Source organism: Arvicola amphibius, chromosome 10 (genome assembly GCF_903992535.2).
Source record: "Arvicola amphibius chromosome 10, mArvAmp1.2, whole genome shotgun sequence".
Lineage (NCBI taxonomy): Eukaryota > Metazoa > Chordata > Mammalia > Rodentia > Cricetidae > Arvicola > Arvicola amphibius.
In genome coordinates this window covers 100,440,302-100,467,238 of record NC_052056.1, presented here as the reverse complement: position 1 = coordinate 100,467,238, position 26,937 = coordinate 100,440,302, and the positions used below count along the sequence as shown (strand labels likewise).

Genomic DNA, 26,937 nt, shown 5'->3' with positions numbered 1-26,937 from the left:
TCCATACCTGGCTATGAACATATATATAAACTTGTAATAAAAGTACATATGTATTTTATATTATAACTGAATTTAAATTTTTAGAAATACAAAATCACAGTTATAAACACTCACATTTACTAAAAACAAAACCCAAGAACTAAGTATCATAAGGTATTTATGGTTTTTTTTGATAAATATACTACAAATACCGTACCAGGAGACAGACGGCAGTAGGCACTAAATTTAAAAATTATCATGAAGAAATGACTTGATTTTTCTCACTCGCTGGTAAAAGACTATTGCAACTCTAGTTCAGCAGGGGGATGTCTTAGTCCAGCCACAGAAACAGGCAGGGACTCGGTTTAGGAACTACAATGGCGTCTTCTAAACATCAGGGTTGCTATGGAAACGTGGTGTTACATTGAAAATGTGCATTTTTAACATTTAAGAAATGTTCATTTAAGTTCGGTGATACATTTACAAAAAAGGAGCATCCAGGCTCTTTTACAAACACAGAAGGAACATTGAACATCTGCCCACTGTGTTTGTGTGTGTGTCCATTTGTGTGTGTGTGGGGGGGCTATAAGGTCAATGTGAAGGGTGTTCCTCAGTTGCTCATCACCTTATTTTTGAGGCAGGGTCTCTCCCTGAACCCAGAGCTCACCAGCTGGTCTCCCTAGCCTCTGCATCAAGTTTTAATTAGCTCCTTGATTCCCATAAGATGTCCCAACCATATCAGGAGAAAAAAGAGCAGCACACACACATCAATAATGCCAAAATGAATTGACAGATGCAAAACCGATCCATTTCTACAGAGTTACAGTCAGGCACAGCCTTACCCTCTACAACACAAAATCTACTTGTATCCTTTTGCATTTTTACAGACAAAAAACACTGAAATCGCAGTGACTTTCCTAGAATTTACAGAGTTATAAGATGACCCAAAGAGCCGCCTCTGTGAAATCAGACAGCCTGAAGAGGTGCCTGGTGAGCCCTGCATTCATTTGCATCTTTGGTTCACTTGAGAGCTATTCTTTTCCTGACAGCTCCCCTTAACCATGACCCCACAGACACATCGTTTTTAGCTACAGTCAGGACAGATTTGGGAGAGTGAGAAAAATGCTTTTCATTTTGCAATCAAATTCTAATGCTACCTAAAGGCCTTGGATATTCAGCTACCAGGAGGCCCTGCACCAGCTCTGTAGAGAAACCTTCTCTGCTTGGAGCCCCAGCCCTGCTTCTGGAATAACCCCCTGCTTACCTCGGCTCACTAGGTGGGGACCCTGAATCAGCATGATGACACTGCCAACCCTGCCTATGTCCCCAGTTCACTGGGAAGCACCTGTGGCAAGGAACCATCACTCTTCCCGGCAATAGGAACTTCGTATGCCTACAGGGGCCAGACATTCTCCACACAGTTTTGACTCTGGTTAAGGGCATGGAACCAGGGTTAAGTTCACACTCTGCCATGGTGGTCTGTACATCTCTGAAACAGCCCTTCTGTAATGGTAGGCGTGTGGAGAAGGCAAGTGCTAGGAAGGCCCTGTCTCAGCCACTGAGATGCATCTGCCTGGTTCCTACAGGATCAAGGACTTTTAGGAGAACGGCAGCCTTGTCAGCCTGCTAGGAGGAACTGACAGCAGCTGCTCCCCCAAGCAGCTGGCCTGTTGGGTGGCTGGGGTTATTCAGCACTGTCCACTTCTTAGTGCCGAGTGTGGGCCAAATACAATCTCCATTTTAGTATGCCCGCTGCTAAGCGGTTCTCTCTGGCTGTAATTAGCCTGCATGTTCAGTTGCTTCTTAACAGGACTCATTCCTAATAAAAATAAAAAGCTCATCACGGGTCCAGATGACAGAGGCAATCCTCTGATTTGCTGTGATAGGAAGGCACACGACCAACTAACTGGTAGCAACACATGCTGCTTCCATCGAGACCACAGACTAGTCTTGCATGATTGAAGTCAAGGATAGGCATGCAGTAACTGTCCTACCCTCTCAATACTTGGCAGGCTGAAGGGCTGACCCAAGCTGGTTCTAGCTGAGAGGATCACAGTGCAATGGCGGACCAGCCAGGGCCATTCTTTGGCACATTCTTAACAAATGGAAGTACCTGAAAAATACCTGCAACGTTGTTTAAGTGTGCTCTTAGTGACCATTGGTCAAGGGTAGTGACAGATAGAGGCTGGTAGGGTGACTGGGTGATAGAGGGCTTGTCTAGCATATGAAAGATACTGGGTTTGACACCAGAATCTTAACACACAAGAGACAAAAATTAGTGCCATATGGACCCTATACATACATACATACATACATACATACATACATACATATTGAGTGTATGTATCTAGGTGCATGTGTGTACATGTGTATGTGGAGGCCAGAGGTCAATATCAGGCATCATTTTCCAGTTGTCCACATTGATTTTCCAGACAAGATTTCTCACTGGGACCTGTTTTGTCCCTACTAGCTGACCAGTGAGCATAAGGAATCCAGCTGTCTCCACTTCTCTAGCACCAGGGTTACAAAGTGCCATCACTCTTGGAAGGCTAGTGTGTATTCCACAGGATCAAACTCAGGTCTGCATGTGCATGCATCAGGTTCTTTATCAACTGAGCTTTGAGCATTGATGGATCTGATCACTTCCTTGTTTGAAGTTGAGGTTGGTCACTTCATGTCTGTGTTCCAGCATACAACGCACTGCCCAGTGAAGAGCAGATGTCAATCAACATGGATGAATGGAGGGATGCATAAAAAGCTTGCTTCTGATTTAGGCAGTATGCTTGACTGGAAAAATGAGTCTTGCTGTCAGTTGGAAAATGGCCTGTGTGATATTTTGAATTGATGCTCATTTGGGTGTCAGGGAAGGTTGAACACTTCCCTGATGGAAGACTGCCCAGAATGTCAAGCTGTATAGGACTTTCCTATGAATGAACATCCCGTGTTGGAGGAAGCCTCCTTAGGACTGAGGGAGCAAACAAGAAGATAGTCTCAGAAAGTTTCTGAAACTTACAAGTTGCAAATGGCCTCTACTTCCCCAAAGTTATATAATCACTGAAGATGGTTTAGGGGAGGAGACTCTGGCCTGTTGAGTTGCCTGGAAGTTGTATGGAGAGCCTCAGGGTTCCAACTTTTATGACTCATCATCCATGCTGGGTGGGCTGGGTGGGTTTTGATGATGTGGCTGCATTTGAGTGGTCCCTGCTCCTGTAAGTAACCCCTCAGCCATATTCCTGTGGGTGACCCCCAAACACTCACTAGTTCAGCAAGCTGTACCTTGGTGGTATTGTTACTGTGGTTGGTTGCTGGTTCTCTATTTGGTGAGCAGATATTTGTTCACTTCTTTCTAGGGATAGTGTCATTCAGCAGTCCATCCTGGCGACTCTGTCACAGATCCACGTTATCTCATCTCCATCCTGGTGGCTCTACCACAGATCCACGTTATCTCAGCTCCATCCCGGTGGTTCTTTTTTTTTTTTTTTTTTTGGTTTTTCGAGACAGGGTTTCTCTGTAGCTTTGGAGCCTGTCCTGGAACTAGCTCTTGTAGACCAGGCTGGTCTCGAACTCACAGAGATCCGCCTGCCTCTGCCTCCCGAGTGCTGGGATTAAAGGCGTGCGCCACCGCCGCCCGGCTCATCCCGGTGGTTCTGCCACAGATCCACGTTGTCTCATCTCCATCCTGGCGACTCTGTCACAGATCCACGTTAACTCATCTCCATGCTGGTGACTCTACCACAGATCTACGTTATCGCATCTCCATCCTGGCGACTCTGCCACAGATCCACGTTATCTCATCTCCATCCTGGTGACTCTGCCACAGATCCACGTTGTCTCATCTCCATGCTGGTGGCTCTGCCACAGATCCACATTGTCTCATCTGCTGAGTATCTATTAAACTCTAGGATCAGGAACACAAAGGAGAGCAGAACACCACTCTTTGTCTCCAGGAGATGGATGCCTGCCAGGAGCTGTCTTTATGGTGGATATCTGTCAACTGCTGACAACAAGAGCTCTGCTCCTGTCATATTCTCTCCACACATATTCTTGTCACAGGCCATGCAGCCACGACAGCCTTAGGAAAACCTTGTCTTGTGAAAAGGTATTTTAATAAATAATGCTGGCTCTTCCTTCTCTGGCTGGGGATTAAATGTTGACACTGTTGTCAGTTTCCCTGGCCCCAGTATTATTTTCTCCATGGAAGGAAACTAGGTCAGAGGTTAAGGAGAGAGAAAGGCCTGACTACAGTATCTCCCTCTGAACTGTGTCCAAACCTGCTGTTGTGGCTGAGACATGAATGTAAGATTCAGAAAGTGAATCTAAAATATAGTTCTGTGGTAGAGCACATGATTAGATTCCTGTGGTGAGAGGTCATGGTTCAGTGGTAGAGCCCCTGCCTAGAATCCTCCAGTGAGGGGCTGGGGTATGGCTTAGTGGTAGAACACTGGCCTGGAACCAACCAGTGAGGGGTTGGGGGTGTGGTCAAGGCTAGCATTCTTACCTAGAACCCATCCCTGATTTAAAAAAAAACTGTTAATGAAGAAGCTTAAAAGTTACGCTGAGCTGTGTGCTGGTGAGCCCTTTGGAGGGGGACAGCGGTGAGAAACAACACTCTGTCCCTGCCAGCATTCTAAGTGAAGGATAAAGCACGGAGATGGTACGTGGCCTGTTTGGCAGGGGCCGAGGGGCAACAAGGAGCCAAAGCAGTTGCTGCATGCCCAGCAGAATGAGGTGGCCTGCAGCAAGCTGAGGTTACACAGGACTGGAGAGTTTGGGCTTCATCCTAGATGCTGTGGGAGCCCTTTGGGGCTCACAAGGAGAGATCAGGCCCCTTGCTAGTTGGAGGGAGTCAGCATTAGTGTTTGTGGGGAGAAAGGCTATGAAAGGAAAAAGTGGAAGCAAGTAATGGAGAGGTATCTGGGGCAGTTTAGAAACTGGGGCAGTTTAGGAACTGGGGCAGTTTAGGAATTGGGGCAGTTTAGACATCTGGGACAGTTTAGGCATTTGGGGCAGTTTAGGCATCTGTGGCAGTTTAGGAACTGGGATGGTTTAGGCATCCTTAATGGGCTCTTGAAATGGCCTAAACTTGAGAGAAGGAGCAAGGTATCAGAGAAACCTCAAGGCTTAAAGGCCAGGGCTGCTGCTGCTCAGGTAGGTGTAGTAGAGGGTATAAGGACTGGTTCAAGACTGTGAAAACCGGACCACAAGTGAAGGAAATGGAAATGGCTAGGTGGAAGGGCAGGAACAAGGTTAGGGTGAAAAGTTTGGCAAGATGACAATAAAAGTAGCTATGTCTGTGCAGCCATCATGGAGGAATGTGAAGCCTTTGGACAGGCTCTGAGGCAGGACAGACAGAAGAAAATGAGGAGGATGTGGGAAGGAAAGGAGCTGCTCACCCTGGAGTCTGGTTGAAGCCAGCTAGGAGTCAAGAATTCCAACTTATAGCCAGGTAGTAGTGGCACACACCTTTAATCCCAGCACCCTAGCAGCAGAAGCAGGTAGATCTCTGTGAGTTTGAGTCCAGCCTGGTCTACAGAGTTTCAGGACATTCAGGGCTACACAGAGAAACCCTGTCTTGGAGAGAGAGAGAGAGAGAGAGAGAGAGAGAGAGAGAGAGAGAGAGAGAGAGAGAGAGAGAGAGAGAGAATTCCAACATTCCAACTCAGGCACCAGCGTCCACAGAGTATGGCCAATGGATGATGCTCTATTCTATAGCGGCATCTCAGAAGAATATTAACACAGCCATGAATCAGACTTGGGCCTGAATGTGTGTGATCCTGGGTGGGGCCTCAGTCCTCTCTGGGAATCTTAAACAAGCTGTTAACTTCTACAGTGAAGTTGCCCGTTGTCCTGTATCCCCATCCCCAGCTTGAGTTTCATTTATCAATTGCAGTCCCATCAAGTGCCCCTAAGGTCCCCCCATGACCTCATTTAGGTTCCTCAGTGACTCTTGGAGGGAAATAGCATCAAACTTCACCAAAACGGTGTTTCATGAATATCATAAAGGCTAGGAGGGGCCGACTCTTCTTTAAGAAGACCACACCCATCTTTCTTCCCAAGCACCTCACTTTCTCCTAATCCTCCTGCCTAAAATCTATATTAAAGATGTCTTTTCATACACTCAGACTCAGATTCTCGTTGGCTTGCCCTGAAACTCTTTTCTGTGGTGAAGTCAGGAATCCTGCTTTATTTGAGTTGAGATCCCTAAAAGATTAAATACGCCTCAGGTTGCCAAGGGTAACAGTATGTGGCTGTACCTCCATCCTTGTCACAGCTGACCACTCCCCATCCCTGGTGTGTGTCATTAAGAAAGAGATGCACTGGCCTATTACAGGGGCCCGAGAAGGAGCAAGCAGGCAAAGGCAGAGAGATAGTGGAGGAGGGGAGGAAGGGCAGCGCCCACCCCCACACCTCCGCCCCCCCCCCCCCCCCGCTGGAGGGAGCCAGGGTTGCTTAAGGAAGTGGCTTGGAGGCAGGGAGGAAACCACAGGGCTACTCCCTACTCAGCACCATCTCTGTATCTGAGAAAAAAAAATGATGGAGACCCCCACATTCTGCATTGTAAAGACACACGGGTGCCCACCCACACCAAAGGAAGGAATCGGCTCTCATGTCTTACCACCAGCCTAGCTAGCTTGCCTGCACACACACACTGTTAATGGTTGACCTGTTCTGGGTTAACCCTCCCAGCCCAGGTGCCCTGGAGGAGTACAAGGATGATAAGAGCAGGCTCTAACCAGATTCCGTGATTCATGCAGTGCCAGAGTCCAGACGTGCAGAGTGAAGGGGGCCAGGGCTGAAAGGAGGTGCATAGACACCATACGTCTCCTAACCCGTGTTCCAGAGGAGACCAAAAGTTCTGAGATGATTGACAGCCTGTCCCTCTCCGTCCCGCTAGGACTCATCACTGGAGACGAGATGTAGACAGATATTTGGGATACCGACCCACTGTCCTCTCAGATGGCTGGATCTCTAAACAAAGGGCGGTTCCAAAGGTTCAATTCCTGTTTCTGCTCAGAGACTTCTGCAAGTGACAGGTAGCAAGCAGCCCCGAGCTCCAGTTATAAAACCTCCCAAGATGCAAAGGCTTGCTACTGCCCACTCTGAAGTCAGCTCTAGGAGGCACTATTACCCCCTTTCCAATGTGCCCCATGGATAACACTGTCCCCTAGTTCCCCTGAGGCAGTCTCCTGGACTCCTATCCTGTTGGGATTGGCCTCAAGCCAAGACCCTCTCAAGAGCCCATGAAGGATGCCTCCTCTCTCTCCCCTAGCCACATTCTTCTTCCCTCTCCTTAACACGCCAGCTTGCTTTTGCTGCCTGTGAAGTACGATCATGTGTCTGTCTTCTGTGAGGCAGTGGGAAGAATACAACATTAAGAGCACACGGAGAAATCTGATGTCTGGGGCTGGAGGGGGTGGCTATGTTAGCAAGAACACTGCTGTGTAAGCATGAGGACCTGGGTCAGATCCCCAACACTCACATAAAAAATCCAGGTGTGAAACCCTAGCTGTGGCAGGCCGAGGCAGGAGGATCACTGCAGTTGGGGTCCACCAACCTAGCTCCAGATTCAGGAAGGGACCCTGTCTCACGGGAATAAGGTGCAGAGTGATAGAACAGGATGTCTGACACCTCCTGTGGCCTCCTAGCTTACACAGGCGTGCCTCATGCTCACAACACACGCACGCACACACCACACACACACAGACTGACAGTCAGACACACACACAGACACACAGACATACACACACACACAGACCACACACACAGACATACACAGACACACACACAGACACACACACAGACACACACACACATACACACAGACACACACACAGACACAGACACACACACACAGACACACACAGACACAGACACACACACAGACAGACACAGACACACAGACACAGACATACACACAGACACACAGACATACACAGACACACACACCACAGAGCAGACAGGAACGGACAGACACACACACACAGACTACACAGACACACACAGACACACACACACCAGACACACACAGGACACACACACACACACACACACAGGACACACACACAGACATACACAGACAGACACAACACCACATACCACACAGACACAGACATACACAGACACACACACACACAAACACACACACACAGACACACACAGACACAGACACACACACAGACACACAGACACACACACAGACATAGACACACACACAGACACACAGACATAGACACACACACAGACACACACACACACACATACACAGACACACACATACACATACACAGACACAGACACATAAACAGATACAGACACACACACACACATACACAGACACACACACACATACACAGACACACACACACATACACAGACAGACACAGACACAGACACACACACAGACAGACACAGACACACACACAGACACACACAGACACACACACACATACACAGATAGACACACACACACATACACAGACAGACACAGACACACACAGACATACACAGACACACACACATACACACACACACTCACATTCATACACATCTGGTTTCTGTTCTGGACCAACAGTTTGCTCGGCTACTTACTGTTTTCAGACAGTTGCACAGTGTAGTAAAGGACTGGGCTGTTTCCGTCAAAGGGCCGGACCCACGACAGCGTCACTGAGTGGCTGCGCGCAGGACTCAAGCTGGCCAGGAGGTTCTGAGGTGGGTGAGGCAGCTCACTGGAGGCAAGGGAGGAAAAAGAACAAGAAGAAGGTGAAGTCAGGCGGACGGGTCATCTGATGCCCGTGTTGGAGGGACCTGGTAAGTGCTGTTCTGGAATAAGGCCAAACCGCTCTGTCTGTGGTTCCCAAAAGAGCAAAGTAAGCCCAGCTCCACCTTTTGTGGTACAATTCGAATATAATTTGATCTGTTATGATACTCTCAACTATTAACTTGAGATAGCCTAGAATTACCTGGGAAGAAAGTCTCCATGAGGGATGGTTCAGACCAGGTTGGCCTATGTGCATGTCTATAGGGATTGTCTTGATTGTCTCATTTGATGTGAGCAGACCCAGGCCACTGTGGGCAGAACTATTCCCGGGGTTTGGGTACTGGACCATATAGGAGTAGAAAACGGTAGCTGGGTACTAGGCACAACATTCATTTATCTCTGCTGACTGTGGTTGTGATACAACTGGCTGCTTCAAGGTCCTCCCCTTCCGAGTCTTCCTGATAATGGACCATAACCTGGAACTGTGAGATACAATAAATCCACTCCCCAGGTTGCTTTCTGTCACATTTTAACACAGCAATGGAAAGGAAATGAGAACAAATGTCTCCTTTAGTTGCTCTATATTTTATTTTTTGAGGCAAGATCTCTCTCTGAACCTGGCTGGACCTTACTAGTTCAGCTGGCTGGCTGGCCAGTGAACTCTAAAGAGTTTTTTGCCCTCCCAGAGCTGGGAGTCTAGATGTGCGCCATGGCACCCAGATGTTTATGTAGGCATTACAGAGTGTGCTCTTGAACTCACATCTGTATGCTTGTGCAGCAAGCCCTTTATCAGCTGAGCCATAGCCTTGGCCCCTGCATTATAACATCAATGAGACATACTGTGGTCGATGATTCGTCTATGCATCTAAAAGCTGGCCATGTAATCCCAGACAGCCCTATGAAGAGGAAAGGGTGGCACTGAGGATCTGCCAGTGTGTGGGCTGCCACACTCACCCGTTTGGAGTTTGGGGAAAAATGCTTATTGACAGCATGAGGTTATACTGTCATTCTGTCTCCCGTATGCATTAGAGGTTTGGGGGAAGCACTTAAGAGTAAATGTGGTGAGAACTAACTAAAAGCCTGTGGAGACGGTAAAACACACACGGGCAAGGCCATAAAATGGAAGGGCAGTTATAACGCCTAAGTTTCAAAAAGAGGTCACTTACTTAAGGAAGTCATTGCTGGTGACAGAACAGAGTCTCTCCCTGAACTTCCTAAACTGTAAAAGTTGGTTTAGTCTTAGATCTCTGGGACTGGAGAGCTGGGCATGCTATGTGCTCCTTTTGCATGGTGCCTGCTCCCACATCACACCCGGTGTCACAGAGGGGAGGGCTGCCAGGCATGACCTGTGCCACCCACTGACTTGTTTTGGGTCTCTATTGCATATCAGTTATCAGAGAACATATGGGTCAGAACAAATGCCAACATTGTGCTTGATATTTTGGAAGCTTGAAGGCCTTATTCATTCATTCTATTGGCTGAGTCTTGATAGCCCTGGCTGGTCTGGAACTTACTATGTTGGACACACTGGCCTCGAATTCTCCAACATCTGATCTGAAAGTGATGGGATCTCAGGCACACACTACCATGCCCCGCTCTATACTTGACTGTGTGTGTGCTCATGTACATGTGTACTTGTGTATATGTGTATTCATGTACATAGGTGTTCATGTGCATGTCTGTGTAATTGCACGTGGAATCACAGGCAGAAGTTTGGTGTCTTCCTCAATTACTCTCCATGTGAGTTTTTTTGAGTCAGGGTCTCTCCTGAACCCAGACTTCACAGATTTGGCAGAAGTATCTGGCTTGCAAGCTCCAGGAATCTTCCTGTCTCCATTTCCCATGTTGGGGTTACAGGTATACACTGCCATCATCAATTTTCCCCTTTTATTGAAAATAGATTCTTTTCTCACACAATATATCCTGGTTACAGTTTCCCTTCTCTCTATTCCTTTTGGTCCCCCACCCCAATCTGAACATACTCAGCTTTTTATGTGGGTGCTGAGGATCAAACTCAGGGTCTCATGCTTGCACAGCGAATGCCTTACACCTGACTTTCCATTTAAAACTGCATGTGTGGGCCAAGGGTTATACCCCGTGTGAGAGCACTTTTTTTTGGCATGCACAAGACCCTGGGTTCCATCCCTAGCACGACCCAGAAAGACAAGCACCTACTCTATCTCCAAATTGCTAAAGCTGCTTCCACTCAGCTGTGTGGGAGGGGTGGCTCTCTCACTCATGTTGCTGTTTCTAAGCAAATAACATTCATCCTGTAGATAGCATTGGGGTTGTGTATTTGCACTAATACGCAGAATCTTGAGCATGGAATGTTGTCTTTTGTTCTCTTTAACTGTGAATCAAGTTTGAAGTCAGAGAAGAAACTGCTATTTCCATTTGAGTTATCTGATAACCAAACCTCCATTAGACACCAATAAACACTATTCACACAAACAAACAAGGCCAAGATGGAAATATCCATTCTTCCATTTTTTTTTTTTGGTTCTCCTAAGGTATTATGGGTTTGGTTTGAAACAAGATAGAAGTTATTGAATGGCTCTAAATAGAAACAAACTATTTGCTGCTTTTCTTGTTGCTGTGATGAAATGTCTGACAAGGGTGACTTAAGTGGGGAAGGGTTACTTTGGCTCACAGTTACTTTGGCTCACAGTTTGGGGAGGCATGGTGGTAGGAATATGCTGGTCACATGGCATCCACAGCCAGGAAGCAAAGTCTGCTCAATTTATTCTTTTCATTCAGGCCAGGGCTCTGGACAATGGGATGGTGCCATCCACATTCAAAGTGCATCTTCCCACCTCAGATAACCTAATCTAGAAACTTGCTCACAGGCTTGCCCAGAGGCGTGTCTTCTAGGTGATTCTCAAGCCTGTCAAGTTGACTATATTCATTTTTACACAAACCAAGAATAAACTCTACTAAAAACATCCAGATAAAACTGTTGATAATGGTAGTTTTTCTGGTCTGGGATAGAGCTTCTAAAAACACTTGGGATATTCAGAGGGATGGGGCTGTCTTAGTCACTTCCGTGGGCCTCTGGTACTGTAGCTGAGGGGCTGGTTATGAGGTCACTCAGTTGGGCCCTGGACAAGAGACACACCATTGGAGGCTGGCATGTCAGCTCGATCTCTGGCTTCTGTGGGATGGATGGACAGAGGTTGGAGACATTCATTAATAAGCCAGCCTTCTCCCAATCAGGAAACTTCTATTGGGTGTGGCTCCTCTGAGCTTCCCTGGCAGGTGTCGTGAGGTAAGATGTGAAAGCAAAAAGGGGGATGCAGAACCAGGCAGGTCATGCCCCATATGTCACACGCATGCATGTCTGCCTCCGCCCAGAGCATGTGCATAACCTCACAGTACAGCCATCCCATGCATGCAATTTGGATATTTCTCAACTCTCCAGCTCATCACTGGTCTGGTCGTGATTGTTTTCTCCTTTATAAAAACCTGTAATTAGGGCCACAGCTCTGTGTAGAGACTGCAGCTGGTGGCTCAGGAGAGCGCTAGCAGGTCAGGTGGTATGGAAGTACCCTAACTCCCAGTTTCTGCCTGAGGCATGGAGCTGTGCTGGAGTCTCTCCTCTGACTTGTGAGGTCTGTGCTAATTCCAATTAATTAGTGTCTGATTCCACTGCAAAGATGTCTCCAACAATAGAAGTTGGTCTGACCCAACAAACATGAACTTGAAAACCAGCAGGGGTGGCCAGGGCTCTGGGTCCTTGTGTGGACACACAACAGCTCCCAACAGTAGAATAATATGCATAGACATATGGCATAGACATGGACATAGAATATGTTTGCACAGACAGACCAAGCCCCAGAGGCAGCCTTTGCTCCAGGCCTGTCCCATAGATACACAATAAGACCCTAGGAGCTCACAAGTGACATTTTTTTCTTTCATTTAGTGTGTGAGTGTGTGTGTATACATGCTTGTATGTATGTAGGTGTTCCTTCACATGTTTGTGTGCATGTGGAGGCCAGAGATCAATCTCAGCTGCCTTTCTCTGTCACCTCTGCCTTGAGATAGGGTTTACACTGAACCTGGAGCTCATCCATTCAGTAAGACAGGCTGACCAGTGATCCTTCCTGTCTTTGCCACCCCAATGTGGAAATTATAGATTATAGATACGATAGGTGGCTTTTTACATAGGTACCGGGGATACAAACCCGGTCCTTGCGCTTAGGCTGCAAGTGTTCTGCCCACTGAGACATTCCCAGCACCAGGCTTTCTCTTTAACTCGCTGATAGTCATTTTGGGGATGAGACATCATAAGACCTCTGAACAACATGTCACTCTTTGATAAATGTGGCTTCCATATACCCTGGATCCATCCCAGAAAATCTCATCTAATAGGAGTAGGCTGCACCCAAGCACTTCGCTGACAACTCTAAGGTGAGTAGGTAGATGATGTTTGGGGGGGTCTCAGCTATTTACAGCTGTACAAAGTGAGGACAAGGCTACGCCAAGCTGTGGTCGAGGGGAAGGTTTCCATTGTCAACACGAGAGAGATACAGCCAGAGGCATCTGGAAGAGTCCAGAGCAGGAAGAGAAAGTAGCAGACGAAACATGGTCAGTAGACTGAACTGGGCCATGGGAGGAGAGAGAGGGGGTAGATCGAGAGAGGAAGAGGGGAGGGAGAGGGTAGATTGAGAGAGGAAGAGGAGAGAGGGGGAAGATCGAGAGAGGAAGAGGAGAGAGGGGGTAGATTGAGAGAGGAAGAGGAGAGAGAGGGGAAAGATGGAGAGAGGAAGAGGAGAGAGGGGGGAAAGATCAAGAGAGGAAGAGGAGAGAGGGGATAGATTGAGAGAGGAAGAGGAAAGAGAGGGGGTAGATTGGAAGAGGAAGAGGAGAGGGTATGGGCAAAGGAGACCAAGGGAGAAGGGCCACGAGGGCATAGAGAACACGTGGCCTAAATGGTAGGTTATAAAGGTATTAGAAGCTGGGGGAGAAATTCATGAGCTGGAGAGGTTTAGGGCAAATGGGTGGGGTGAGAAGAGCTGAGTAGAGCCACAGGTACTGAGCGAGTCTGGAGGCCAGCCTGAGCTTTGGTGTGCTAACAGGTACCGTTAGTCCTATGTCCTGAGTTTATTCTGGGAATCTGACAATACCCAATGGTGACAAACCAAAGACATGAGGAACAATGGCAGTGGAAGCCAGTTCAGAGCCACCTTGCAATGGAAATGGAATGGGAGATTGCCACCAGGTCCCTTACACAACGATATTATCAGAAATTATCAACGGCTATAGTGACAGGAGCTTACACAGGGAAGGATAGACGGGAAGGGCGGTGTGCAGGAAGGAGGAGTAGTTTCGAACAATTGGTAAAATTGTGGCCGAGGAAGAATTGCTCCTGCAAAAGAGGACCAGGTCAGTCTTTCTCCAGAAAAAGAGCTGTGCCCGTTGAGGCACAAATCATGACTTGGTCAAACCCATCTTCTTCCATTTAGCTCTGAGGAGGAAGACAAGGGGCCTGATAACTTTGGGGGATGGTGTTAAATCGTTCACTCCTTATTATGTCTTTGTCAGAAGTAGTTTTATTGAAAGAAACCTCTCCTGCTGCCTCAGGGGCTGAGTCTTCCAGTCAGCTCAGTAAATTAGATTTTCTCTGTACTTTGGGCTCCTAAGAATTAGTCTCTGATAGCAGGACGGGCCAGGCGATGCTAATTGGGTCTTTAAAGGATTGAACAATTAATCAATCCATATAACACCTTAGGAAACTGGTCTTTCTGGTGTGTTCAACAAGGCAAGAAGTTTTGAGGGGCACAGGGTCACCCCAGGACAGAGATCCTGCCTCTATAACACCAGTGAATTAAAGGGAAAGATGGAATTTAAACTCAAGGTGAAAATGGTTTTGGTGGTTTGTTTTCTGTTTTTGAGACAGGGTCTCCAGGTTTCCAGGTTTCCAAATTTGACTTTTAATTTGTAGTGTGGTTAAGAATGATCTCTGTGTGGGGTGTGTGTGTGTGTGTGCATGCTTGCACGTATATGTGGATGTGTGCACGTGAACATGGAGGCCTGAAGTTGACCTCAGGAGTCTTCCTTGATTACACTCCACTTTATTCATTGAGGCAGGATCTCTCATTTGAACTTGGAGCACACTGATTTGGCTAGTCTGGCTATCCAGCTTGACCCAGGCATTCCCTACCTCCATCTTCAAAATGCTAAAGCTACAGGTAGGTCGCCATCCTCAAGCAGCTTTCGTGGGGGTACTTTATTCACTGACTTCCATGCACCCCTTTAAGACAGTCTCATGTACCCCAGGCTGGCCTTGAACTCGCTGTGTGGTTGAACCACTCTGAAGTTCTAATCCTCTGTGCCCCTGTGCTTGGATAACAGACATGTATCATCACCGTATCCACTTTGGTTCTGTGCTGGGAACTGAACCCAGGGCTTTGTGCATGCTAAGCTGAACTACTCTGTCAACTGAACTACAGCCCCAGCCCAACCTTGGACTTTGAATACTGCTGTTCCCACCTTCCTAGTGTTGGGACTACAAGTGAGTATTACCAAGCCTGGTTTTAGCCCATACAGGGGATTGAACCCAGGATCTCATATGGTGTTCTGGGCAAGCATTCTACCAGCTGAGCTACCACTCTAGCCTTGAAGGTGACAATGTTTAATGATGAAGACTTCTGCATCTAATATATAGGGCATGTCGCCGAGCCATCTGGAAGTTTAGAGAGGGGATTAGGTCAGAGCCTACACACATTCCTTGCCTTAGATGATACAAAATATGCCCTCCTGTTTTTAACTTAGTAAGTGGGGTGAAGCTTGCTTAGACATTTATTGGGCACCCATTATTTGCTTGGCAGAGGCAGGCACCAGGGGCCCAATGGCAGGAGTCACCTCTAGTATGTCAGAGGGTCATGAGGAACTGGTCAAAAGTAACAGAGTCTTAGGGATGGAAGCACCCAGCTTCAGGACAGAGACTCACGACACGAGAGGCAATTCCCTCTTCTTTGAGGTGAAGAGGAAACTGTGGGAGCTTTAAATTCTCGTGAGACCCTCTTCCACTGGGCTCAATACAGGACTGTAGAAACATTGGCCATGACAGTCCTGGGAGGTCAGTGCCACCACGTCCAGTCAGTAAGCTGTGCCAACCGAAGCAGAGGAGAAAGACAACATACCGCAAGTCCACAGTCATGTGGGAAAGATCCCTGGTCAGCCTGACTCATGGGGGCTCTGCTGTAGTCAACAGCCTTGCTACCTGTGTCGTGGGCAAGAAGTATCACTCAGTCAGCTTCCAGCAGAGACATTTAGTGCTAAAATGATCAACCATGGAGCAAATGAGCGTGGTGACATCCCACTGGATGGTCTATTGTTTAAGAGCTCACTTCAAATGTTCTCAATATATAACTATAGTGTGTGTGTGTGTGTGTGTGTGTGTGTGTGTATTCACGCGCGTGCGCGCACATGTATATGAAGGGCAGAGGTCAACCTTAGGTACTCTACTGTAGGAGCTGCTGACATTTTTATTTGTGAGATGGGGTCTTTCTCTGGCCTGGAGCTCACCGATTAGTCTACTGGCTGGCCAGTGAGCTCCAGGGACCATCATGGCTCTGCCCCCCCAGCACTGAGACTACAAGTGTGCACCACTATGCCTGCCTTTTTTCTTTAATGTGGGTTCTGGGGATCAAACTCTGGTCCTTGTGCTTGCAAGGTGAAGACGTTACCAACTGAGCCATTTCCCCAGCCCTAATTCCTGTATTCAAAAAGGTGGCTTTTAACTGGAGTGGAGAGAAAGGGGGAATCGGACACTCTTACGCTTTTGAAGGACACTATTCAGTTCTAAGTGCCTCTCAGTCCCTTTGGCAATATTCATGTTTTCCTTTCTTATTTATGCATTTGCTCTCTGGGTAATTGTGGAAATGTGGCCATGCTGGACTAGAAGGTACCTGAGAAGCATGGGATGCTCCACATTCCTGAATAGTTGCTATTCTCATCACTCTGGCCGTCGCTGGTGCCGTGGTGTCCCCAGAGCTCTCTGTGTGTTTTTATGTGTATGTGTGCAAGCCATGTGCACATGGAGGCCAGAGAACAGTTGTATAAAGCGGACTCTTTCCTTCTACCTTTCTGTCAGATATGGGGATTGAATTTGGGTCACTAGGCTTGGATGGCAGGCACCTTTATGCATGGAGTCAGCTCACTGTCCCTTACCATCTCATTTTTTTGAGACAGGGTCTCTTACTGAATCTGGAGCTTAACAAGTCAGCTAGACTGGCTGGCCAGCAAGCTCTCGGGACTGGCCTGTCCCTGCCTCCCCGACTTTGGGATTACAGGCAAACGTTACCATGCCCGGTATTTCATGAGGGCACTGGAAATTGCTATGCAGGTCTTTATACCCACCTGGCAAGCATTTTACTGACTTAACCATCTCCCCCATTCCAAGAGCTCTCTAGATCTAAAGATGTTCCACTTTTCCCATTGGTCGCCACTTGGTAGAGTACTGTGTTTATCACACCAGGAATTCCCAGGGGCCAACAGCCTTCAGAATCAGCTCTGCAGCCCGTGGCACCCAAATTGGTTTGAATCACAGATTTGCAAATATTTCTATCTGTAGCGATGAGGTGTTTCACCATTGCAGAAAGCCTATTATTTTATACATACAGCAACGCTTGCTGAAAAATGTATTTTACTTAGAGGAAATCAAATAAGTAAATAGTGGGGAAGATATGTAAATCAGCAGAACATAAAAACAGCTCAGAATAAAAAGAACGTGCTATATTGGAAGTACGCAATTGGGCTGTTGCTGACGGAGCCTTTATGAACTGCTCACACTTATTTATTTGATACCCAGACTGGATGATCTAAGAGTTCTCAAAGGTAGTTTTAAAAATGTGAATAGTATGGAGAATTATGCGAATTCACGGGCTGTGTTCTTCAACATCATCAAAATGATTTTTTTTTAAAAAAAAAAATCATGAGCTGAGTGGGGGCAGTGGAGCTGGGCTTTTGATAGACAGTGGGTACCCGCACATTTATTCCTAAGACACACCTTGGAGGTAAGCGAGGACTGGAGGCCAGCCATTAGCCTACAACGCATACTCATTAGTGCAGTCCTGCCTGCCTTCAGCCAGCAACCGACCATTGTGCATTTATTGAGCATCTCTTGCATGCCAGGCATCTGGAATGCAAACAGGGACTTCTGGGAGGGGAAGGTTTGAGATGGTAGCCTTGTTTTCCCAGTGTGGGTGATGCTATGAAGGTGGATGGGCCAGGAGAAAGTTAGGAGGCCCCTGTGACTGACTGGCAGGAAACCATCCTGAAGTTGAATGCTAAAGGTTGTAGAAGCAGAAGCCTTCTGGTGACAGGCGCAGAGGGCACCAGGTGCAGAGGGCACCAGCCACATCATGGAGGGAGCCGGGCGTTGAGGACCAGGTGGGACAGAGAGAGCTCAGGGACCTGAGGGCTACAACGCTGACAGCAGGGGTGAAGGAGACCCTGGGTGCCCAAAGCCAAACAGGCCCCAAGGCTGCTCTCAAGGTCTGCCCTGGGCTCCAGGTTCATCACAGCTAGGGTGACTTCTCTCAACATCTAAGGAGAATCGGAGTCACCCTGGAGAGGGCAGACAGAAGGTAGAATGGAATTGCTCCAGTTTCAGTTTCTGAATGTACACCAGAGCTTTCTGGACTGGGTGCTATATATCAATTATCTCTCTTTGTCCCTCTATCTCTGTTTCTGTCTCTGTCTCCCTGTCCCCCTCTCTCTCTGTCTGTCTCTGTCTGTCTCAGTCTCTGTCTCTATCTCTGTCTCTGTCTCTCTCTCTCTCTCTCTCTGTGTGTGTGTGTGTGTGTGTGTGTGTGTGTGCGCATGTGTCTGTGTGCATGTGTGTGAAAGTTAGAGGCTGACATCAGGTATCTTCCTCAATCACTCTCTACCTCATTATTTGACACAGCATCTATTACTTAACCTATTCTAACCATTTCTGCTAAACTTCCTGGTCAGCGAGCCTGTCTGTGCCTCCCAAAGTGTACACTGTACCCAGCTTCTGATATTGTCGTTGCAGAGCTAAACTTGGTATGTTTGCATGTACGGCAAGTACTTCACCCATGGAGCCACAGCCCAGCCCCTTCATTACATTTTTGTTTTACTTATGTGTGTATGCCTTACTGTGTGGGTGCTGGAGGAAGCCAGAAGAGGGCGTCAGATATCCCGGTGCTGGAGTCACAGAGAGGCGTGAGATGCCAATGTGGGTGCTGAGATCTTAACTTGAGTCCTCTGCGAGAGCAGCGAGTGTTTTTAACTGCTAAGCCACCTCTCCAGCACGTTCATTAACCTTTTAAACTCCTCCAATTTAGAGAGCTTGTGTTTGTTCATTCTGAGTGCAGGGACATACACAGAATGCCTAGCGTGGCTCTGCAGGCATTCTCCTTATTCTTAATCCCGTCAGCAGGTACTGGGGACTTAAAGATAAATGAGGCTTGGTTGGATGCTATTTTTAGAGGATGCTGTCTGTGTTCAGAATCCTTCCCGTATCGCAGTGGGGCAGAGCTGTAAGAAAAACCTCCCACAGTTCTCATCTAATGTCCCAGCATGCACTGCAGTGGGACTGCACTGCAGCAGCAGGCCGAGTGGACAGATGGGCATCACGCACCAGCTTCTGCCCTGGCAACTAAGAGGCTTCGATTCTTTCTTTGCAGGTTGTATTTTGTGCGCATGTGCTCAGGGCTTTTCTGGGAGGGGACATTTTTATAAAGCTACTAAAGACATGTTGATCTCTGACCTCCTCACCTACCACCCCATCTCCAACATATGCACACACGCAGCCCTGCAAACATGCATGCACACATGTGTGCACACAACACGTGTGGGTGAGAAAAGAAGGGAAAAGGAAAAGGCCTTGCTATCATACACAGTTGCATGGTGGGATGTGCTGGCCATAGGCTGACGGCTCGGGACAGCATGTGCATGCCATGAGTTAAGGGCGTTCATGTGGAGGATGTCGGCTGAGACAGGGAGGGGCTAAGTACTCACATCACTTCCAGCCGTGCCGTTCGGGAGTCATTCCCTCCCTCGGATACAATTTCACAGGTGTAGTCCCCAATGTCCCCTGACCACGTCTGGCTAATGAGAAGGGACCCGTCCTTCTCCACCATGATTCTTGAGCTGCTGGACGGTGTGATGACCACGTTGTCCTTTTTCCAAATGTAACTGTGGGACAAGCAGAGAGTTCATCATGAAACCTACCGGAGCAGGATCTCCCACCCCCTCCTTGACAGAGAAGAGCAAGCAGCGGGTGAATTGGAGAACACAGTAAAAAATCACCGAGCTACCCTTTTTACAAGTGTGAGTTTGGGGCTGGAGAAACGGCTCAGTGGTTAAGAGTGTGTCCTGCCCTTCCAGAAGACCCAGGTTTGGTTCCCAGTACCCAGATCAGCTATGGGGTTTGGACACCTTCTTCTGGCCTCCTTCGGTAATTGCATATATGTAGCATGCAGCCACACACACACACACACACACACACACACACACACACACACACACACACAGACATAAATAAAACTAAACCTATTGAAAAGGTGAGTCTTTTGGTATGGTGGGGAGCAGGCAGATTATCTTGGACACTATACAGAAGCCGATGGATAACTCAGTGACTGAAACAGGACAGTGATGGCTGGAGGGGTAAGTTAGTGAACAAATGCCTGCCTTTCATTCAAAAGGAGCCACACTTAATTCCCCAAATCCACGCGAAATATCTGGGGGTGATGGCACACACCTACTAGCCTCAGCACGAGGGAAACAAAGATAGGTACGTGGATGGGGGTGGGAACCACTGATCCCCACCCCCTCTTTGGTCTGACTGATGAGCCCCTGGTTAAGTGAGAGAGACCCTGTCTCGGAACAAGATGGAGGATCTGAACAATGGCTCCGTGGATAAAGTGCTTTCTGTACAGGCATTAAAATTGGAGTTCAGCTCTCCAGCATCCACATGGAAGCTGAGTGGGTATGGGGGCGCACCTGCAATCCATGCACCCAGAGGAAAAGATGGGATCCCCAGAGCAAGCTGGCTGCTAGACTAGCCAAGTCGGGTTTAGCAAAAGACCTTGTTTCTGTAAATGAAGTGGAGCTCCATCAAGAGCATCACCCTCTAGCCTCTACAATGTCTATACAACGCAAGTATACATGCACCTGCACATGTGTATGCCTCTTCACATGGAACATGCATACACACACACACACACACACACCGCAAGTATACATGCACCTGCACATGTGTATGCCTCTTCACATGGAACATGCATACACACACACACACACACACACACCCTTGTGCACCACGGATATGCTCCTCCTAACATACATAACAAACAAAACCCCCAAATATGACAATCAAGATGACTGTGGATATCTGTCTGAGTATGTGTCTGGGAGACAAGGACTCTGGAGCAGAGACACGGCTGTCCGGTCACCTACTGGACTGCACCCACCCAGCTCTCCTGCCTCAGTAATGCTTGCTAAAGACCCCCAGAGAGGAACCCCGCTTCCTGAGCAAAGCTCAGGGCATCTTGTAACTGTCCTGCTGAAGTTCCACAACCCTGGGCAGGCTGTCTCTGATGTCACCTCTCTTCCTCATTTAATACTGATGGTCATTTTAGCACATTTTCTTTTCCAATAGAGACTCAATTCTGAGCCTGTCCAGCCCTAAATGTCCCTGGGCAGGGCCCCTACTGACGGCTGGATGAGATGAAAAGTGCTGGATTTTCTTTATTAGAACAATTTGGTCACATTTTCAAAATGTACCGGCCCTTTCCGCCCCGTGTATTCACAGCACAAAGTTTTGTGAATTAGTCACAGGAGGTCATCCTTCAACACAAGGGACAACCGTGGAAAGCCCACCCAGAGAGAAAGATTGCCCTGTACAGCCTGGGGCCCTTGAAAGTGAGTCCAGTCCAGGCCCTTCATAGAAAGGGGGACTCAGTGCTGCGGAGGAGGATCCAAAGGGGGTACTCCTGAGCTCTTGGAGCATTCTTTGCTCCATACCCGCCGCCTTCACAGTGAACGATGATTCTCTAGGTGTGAGAAGATCTCCTGGTAGGCCTCCCAGCGTCCCCTAGGTAACCTTTAACTTGTTGCTTCTTGTGTGTTCTTTGGGCTTTGCATTTGCTGGTCTTGTAATTACCCTGCACTTGTATTCCAGCCCCGCAGACTCTGGGGAGTCAGGTGGGGATGGAGAAATGAATGGTTTGACAAATGCCTGCACCGAAGGGTCAAGGTCAAGGGTCTGAACTGAGTTCTCAGTGTCTGCTTCGATGACCATCCCCTCTGCCCACTGTCAACTACAATTCCATCCTTCTGGCTAAGCGCGGCCTTTTAGAACTAAGGCAGCATGGCGATGCTGTGTGATGTATTTCTCCCCACCACCACCACCACCCTTTCCTGGTTCATTTATTTTCAGAGGTGAGTCTGAAAAGTCACAACCATTCTGCTCTTTGTGACAAAGCTCACTGCTGAGGGCCACCTGTCTGCAGTCAGGCCCTTACCTGAAGTGGTCTGTTTGGGGAGTTTTGTTTTGGTTTGGTTTTGAGACAGGGTCTCACTGGCTAGCCCTAAATGTCCTGGAACTAGCTCTTGTAGACCAGGCTGGCTTCCAACTCACAGAGATCCCCCTGTCTCTGCCTCCCTAGTGCTGGAATTAAAGGCACGTGCTACCATGCCCAGATTGTTTATGTTTTGTTTTGAGACAGGCTTCCGGTAACCAAGGCTGACCTTGAATCATCATGTGTCTGAAAACAACCTTCAATTTCTGACCCCCCCGTTTCTACCTCTGGAGGGCTAGGGTTAGAGGTATACACCCCGAGGTCAGTGTATGCAGTGCTGGAGACAGAAACCTGGGCTTCATGCGTGCTTGGCAAGCACTGTACAATTTAGCCACATGTCTAAGACAAATATCACAATTATCATCATCAGCTTTCAGTCTACAGGACATCCCACTTGGCATTAGAGAATCTCCAGGCCGCCTGGCTCCTTCCTTTGCCTGTGTTTCTCCTTTACTTCCTTGGACATCCGCATACCTTCCTTCTCCCTGCTATCCAGAAAAACCATCCTCGCAGGATGGAAAACCCCTCCTGGGCACTGCAGAGCTCCCGTGTCAACACCACCGAAATCCTATTCCATCCCTCTGGATTTCTGTCTCATTAAGTATCAGTCCCTGACAAGAGCGTTTTTACAGACAGTGTATTAACCTTGGCAGGAAAATCATACAAAAAAAAAAAAAAAAGCTGTATTGAAGCCACGGAGTGGAGCACAGCCCACCGTAAATAATACATAAGGCTGGAATGCAAGATCGGTTCCTGTGATTAATGATGGAGCCCGCCACTGGGAGATGCCATCATTGGGGATCTGCTGCAAAGACCCCCAAACTTTCCCTTCTCATCTCAATTTTCCCTTCATTAGCCCAAGGAATCTTAACAACTCCTATAGAATGAAAACAGTGTGAGCAACCGGAGAGAGGTCCGAGGGTCATGGGTGGCTCCGCAGCACAGGGTGGCTGTTGTCCCCTTAATCACTACGCGGTCCTCCGGGGGGTGAACGATGGATGTTCGATCTGAAACAACACAAGTCACAGCCTGATGAAATCACCAGTGTGTGAGTCTGTGCCCCTGGGGGACAATGAATTGGTCATCTGATATCAAAGCCTCCGAATTCGCTCTCATCTTGACAAAACGGGTGTAAACGGAAGCGCTCAGAGATGTTCAGGGAATGGAAAACAAGCCCTTCTGTGTGGCAGCAAAGTCAGTTAACCCAGCTGCCCACTCCTAAGCCATCCCGATCTCCAAACTCTCCAGAAGAGACGAAGAGCTCCTGCAAACGTTAGGGAATCAGTTCCCTGCTGCAGGTTAGAATCTGGACTCTTTGGAGCATGTGTGTGTGTGTGTGTGTGTGTGTGTGTGTGTGTGTGTGAGAATGTGTGAGGTCAGTCTTAGGGGCTGTGCCTCTGAAGCTGTCCACCTTATTTTTCTGACGGGTCTCTCACTGGCCTGGAACTCTCCAAGTAGGGTAGGCTTGCTGGTCGGCGAGCTCCAAGTATCTGCCTGTCTCTCATTCCCTGGTCATGGGATGGCAAGCATATGCCATCACTTCCAGTTCCACGTGGGTTTTGGGGATCAAACTCAGGTCCTCCTGCTTATAAGTTAAGAACTCAGCTGTCTAAGCTGTCTCTCTGGCCTGAAGTCTGGATTTTTAAACCAGGGAAGAAAATGGAGGCCTATCATTCTAGTTAGGGAGGCTGAGACAGGAGGAGCAAATTCAAGACCAGCTTGGTCTCTGGAGTAAGTTCATGGACAACAAATTTCAGAGTAAGCTTAAGAGCAGCCTAGGAAACACACTGAGACCCTGCTTGTAAAGGAAAAATAGAAAGAGTATTGGGGATGTAGCTCGGGGGTCAAAGTCCTAGGTTTAATCCCTGGAGTTGCAATGAATATACGGGTAAATAAATAGCATATAAATAATATTGAGATTCTTCACTAAGATAATTATTGTCTTAAAATTTTCTAATGTCCACACAGCACCCTGTGACTTTGGAAGGTGCTTTCATCTGTGCTGTTTAATTTAATCAAGAGCAAACCTGTGACACCTGTCATTACTCCTAATTCTTAAGCATAAGCATGGATGCCCAGGCCCACTGTGAATTGCCTAGGACCACACAGCTGGTGAGAGGCAGGGCCAACTGGTTGTCCCCATCTGAGGATCCCAGAACCCGCAGCTACTGCTGCAGATGCCAGCTTCTCCAGACAGCCTGGGCCACGCTGTCACACACCTGCCAGGGGGCACCACTCTGGTGTCAGACGCAGAACTAAAATTTGTGAGTCCCAGGGCTTCACTTGAGGTCCAGCACGATGGCTTTCCAGCCGTGTGTCAGGAAAGGTTTCTGAGTCTTCTGCCCTTTGCCTATGAGAGGGCACGTGACTGTTGTGAGCAGCTCGACTGAGCAACCTAGATAACTCTACAGGTCTCCGAGCTGGCTCGCCGTCACTCAGCTAAGCATGGTCCCAATGCTAATCCTCAGCAGCTCATGGAACTTTCTGGAGTGTGATCTGTGGAGAGCCAGACCTCATGTTTTCCCTTCCAAGTTTGAAAACGTGAAGCTAACGTTTTCCCATGTGTCGAATGTGCTTGACACCAACCTCCAAACATAACAAAACCTTTTTTTAGTACTTTGCCAACATTGTAGGAACTTAAATAAATGAAAAGAAATTGATGTTTTATCTAATAAAAAACTGAAAGGGTTATCTAGGGCTGGGGAGATGGCTCAGTGGTTAAGAGTGCACCCTGCTCTTGCAGAGAACCTGAGCTCAGTTCCCAGCACCCATGTGAGCTGTCGGCAATTCCAGCTTCAAAGAATCAGAAGGACTTTTCTGGCTGGAAGGCACCTACACTCATGTGCAAGACCTCCACTCCCCTAGACACATAGACAATTGAAGAAAAAGAATCTTTAAAAATTCCATTAAAAGGGTCATTTGTCAAAATGTACAGTGATGTTATGAGAGAAAATGCCAAATATGAGCAGAAGTGTGTGTGTGTGTGTGCATGTGCACACGCATGTGAGTATGTTCTTTACAACTGACTGCATCTTCACATATTAGTGTGTGTGTGTGTGTGTGTGTGTGTATGTGCGCGCGCATGTGCACATGCATGTGGGTATGTTCTTTACAACTGACTGCATCTTCACATATTAGTGGAGTGAGTTTGAGCTTTCTCACTAGAGACCCTTACAGAGACTGTCAGTGCACACCAGCCTTTTCCATTTGAAAATGCACAGTTAGAATGTTGCCAGGGGTAACAAGAAGACAGGGCACTTAGGCATGAGAGCAGAGGCTCTCAATCTCTGGGTCATGGCCCTTTTAGGGGTTGAATGACCCTTTCACAGGGGTCGCATTTCAGATATCCTGCTTATCATATATTGACATTACGGTTCATAACAGCTGCAAAATTACAGCTGTGAAGTAGCAATGAAATAATTTTATGGCTGGGGGCCACCACAGCGTGAGGAACTGCATTAAAGGGTTGCAGCATTGGGAAGGATGAGAGCCACTGCACTAGAGGGGCAGGGAACACTTGGTGTGTCATCATGCCACAGAAAATAATTCTTTCTGTACATCAAGGACCAGTGACCTACACTGAGACTGATAAAAACTGAGGGAACAAAGATGTCCCTACTGTTTGCTTCTACTATATCCCTATGTAATTTATGGAGCTGAGCAATAGATAGTCTAGAAAAAATATGTTCTGTTGTGCATGCACACATGTTCGTGTGTGCGTACAGAGGTCAATGTCAGGTGTCTTTCTTACCCACTCTCCACTTTATTTCATGAGGCAAAGACCCTCACTGTACCTGGAGCCCTAGGGGAGACTGGCTACTAGAGAGCCCCAGGAATTCTCCTGTGTCTGGCCCTATAGCACTGGAGTTACAAGTGTATGTCTGGTGGGTGCTGAGGATCAAACTCATATCCTCTTGATTGCACCCCAAGAAATTTTTTTGACTGAGTGACCACCTTAGTCTCCAAAATACTTTCTTTAGAATATCAGTGAATGATTCAACTTCCTTATAAAATTAATCAAAACATTATTTTAGCTGTTCTAGCCAACTGGGTATAATAAGTCTACGGATTTTAAAAAGTCGATCTGCTACGGCTCTTGAAATAGCACTACTGACTCTCTAGATACGCCTCCTAATTATTCTTTCAGAAACAGAAAATTTAATTACTCAACAGATTTTTATAAATTAGTTGTAAAAATAATCGTCTTCTTCAAACTAAGAGAGAAAATCTAAAGGAGTTATGACATCCCCGGGACACAGAGGATACGGTGATGCTAGTGGGATTAAGAGAAGCATCACAGAGAACGATCCTTACTCCACACGGTGAGCATGGCGGAGGCGTTCACAGAGGCCTCGGTGTTTGCTGCATAGCAGGTGTAGTTGCCGGCATCCTGGATGAAGACGGGGGCTATCCTCAGCCCCCCAGATTCCAGCAGCATGAACCTAGGAATCCGGACAGAGCCACTGGCCAGAATGAGGTTTCCTGAGGAGCAGAGGAGAACAGGGGGTCGTTAGAGGCACAGCAGTCGGCAGGGAAGGAGAGGGTGGCGCCCTTGGCAAGATGATAATCCAAGCAAAGTGAACATTCTATGTAAAATAGCTGAAGCGTTTTTCCCATCATTGGCAAGGATGCTGAACACCAGCAACA

The 26,937-nt window shown here is 47.7% G+C and overlaps 1 protein-coding gene across 1 annotated transcript in view; it reads right to left on the bottom strand.

Annotated features, from left to right (window-relative positions):
* Sdk1 (sidekick cell adhesion molecule 1) overlaps positions 1-26,937 on the bottom strand; it is a 935,030-nt gene that overhangs the window by 213,904 nt on the left and 694,189 nt on the right. Inside the window, exons 11-14 of the mRNA XM_038345621.1 lie at positions 26,605-26,772; positions 23,195-23,297; positions 19,727-19,903; positions 8,569-8,705 (exon numbers count right to left, since the gene is read on the bottom strand). Of these exons, the coding sequence (XP_038201549.1) occupies positions 8,569-8,705; positions 19,727-19,903; positions 23,195-23,297; positions 26,605-26,772 (585 nt within the window). The remainder of the gene's footprint in view (positions 1-8,568; positions 8,706-19,726; positions 19,904-23,194; positions 23,298-26,604; positions 26,773-26,937) is intronic.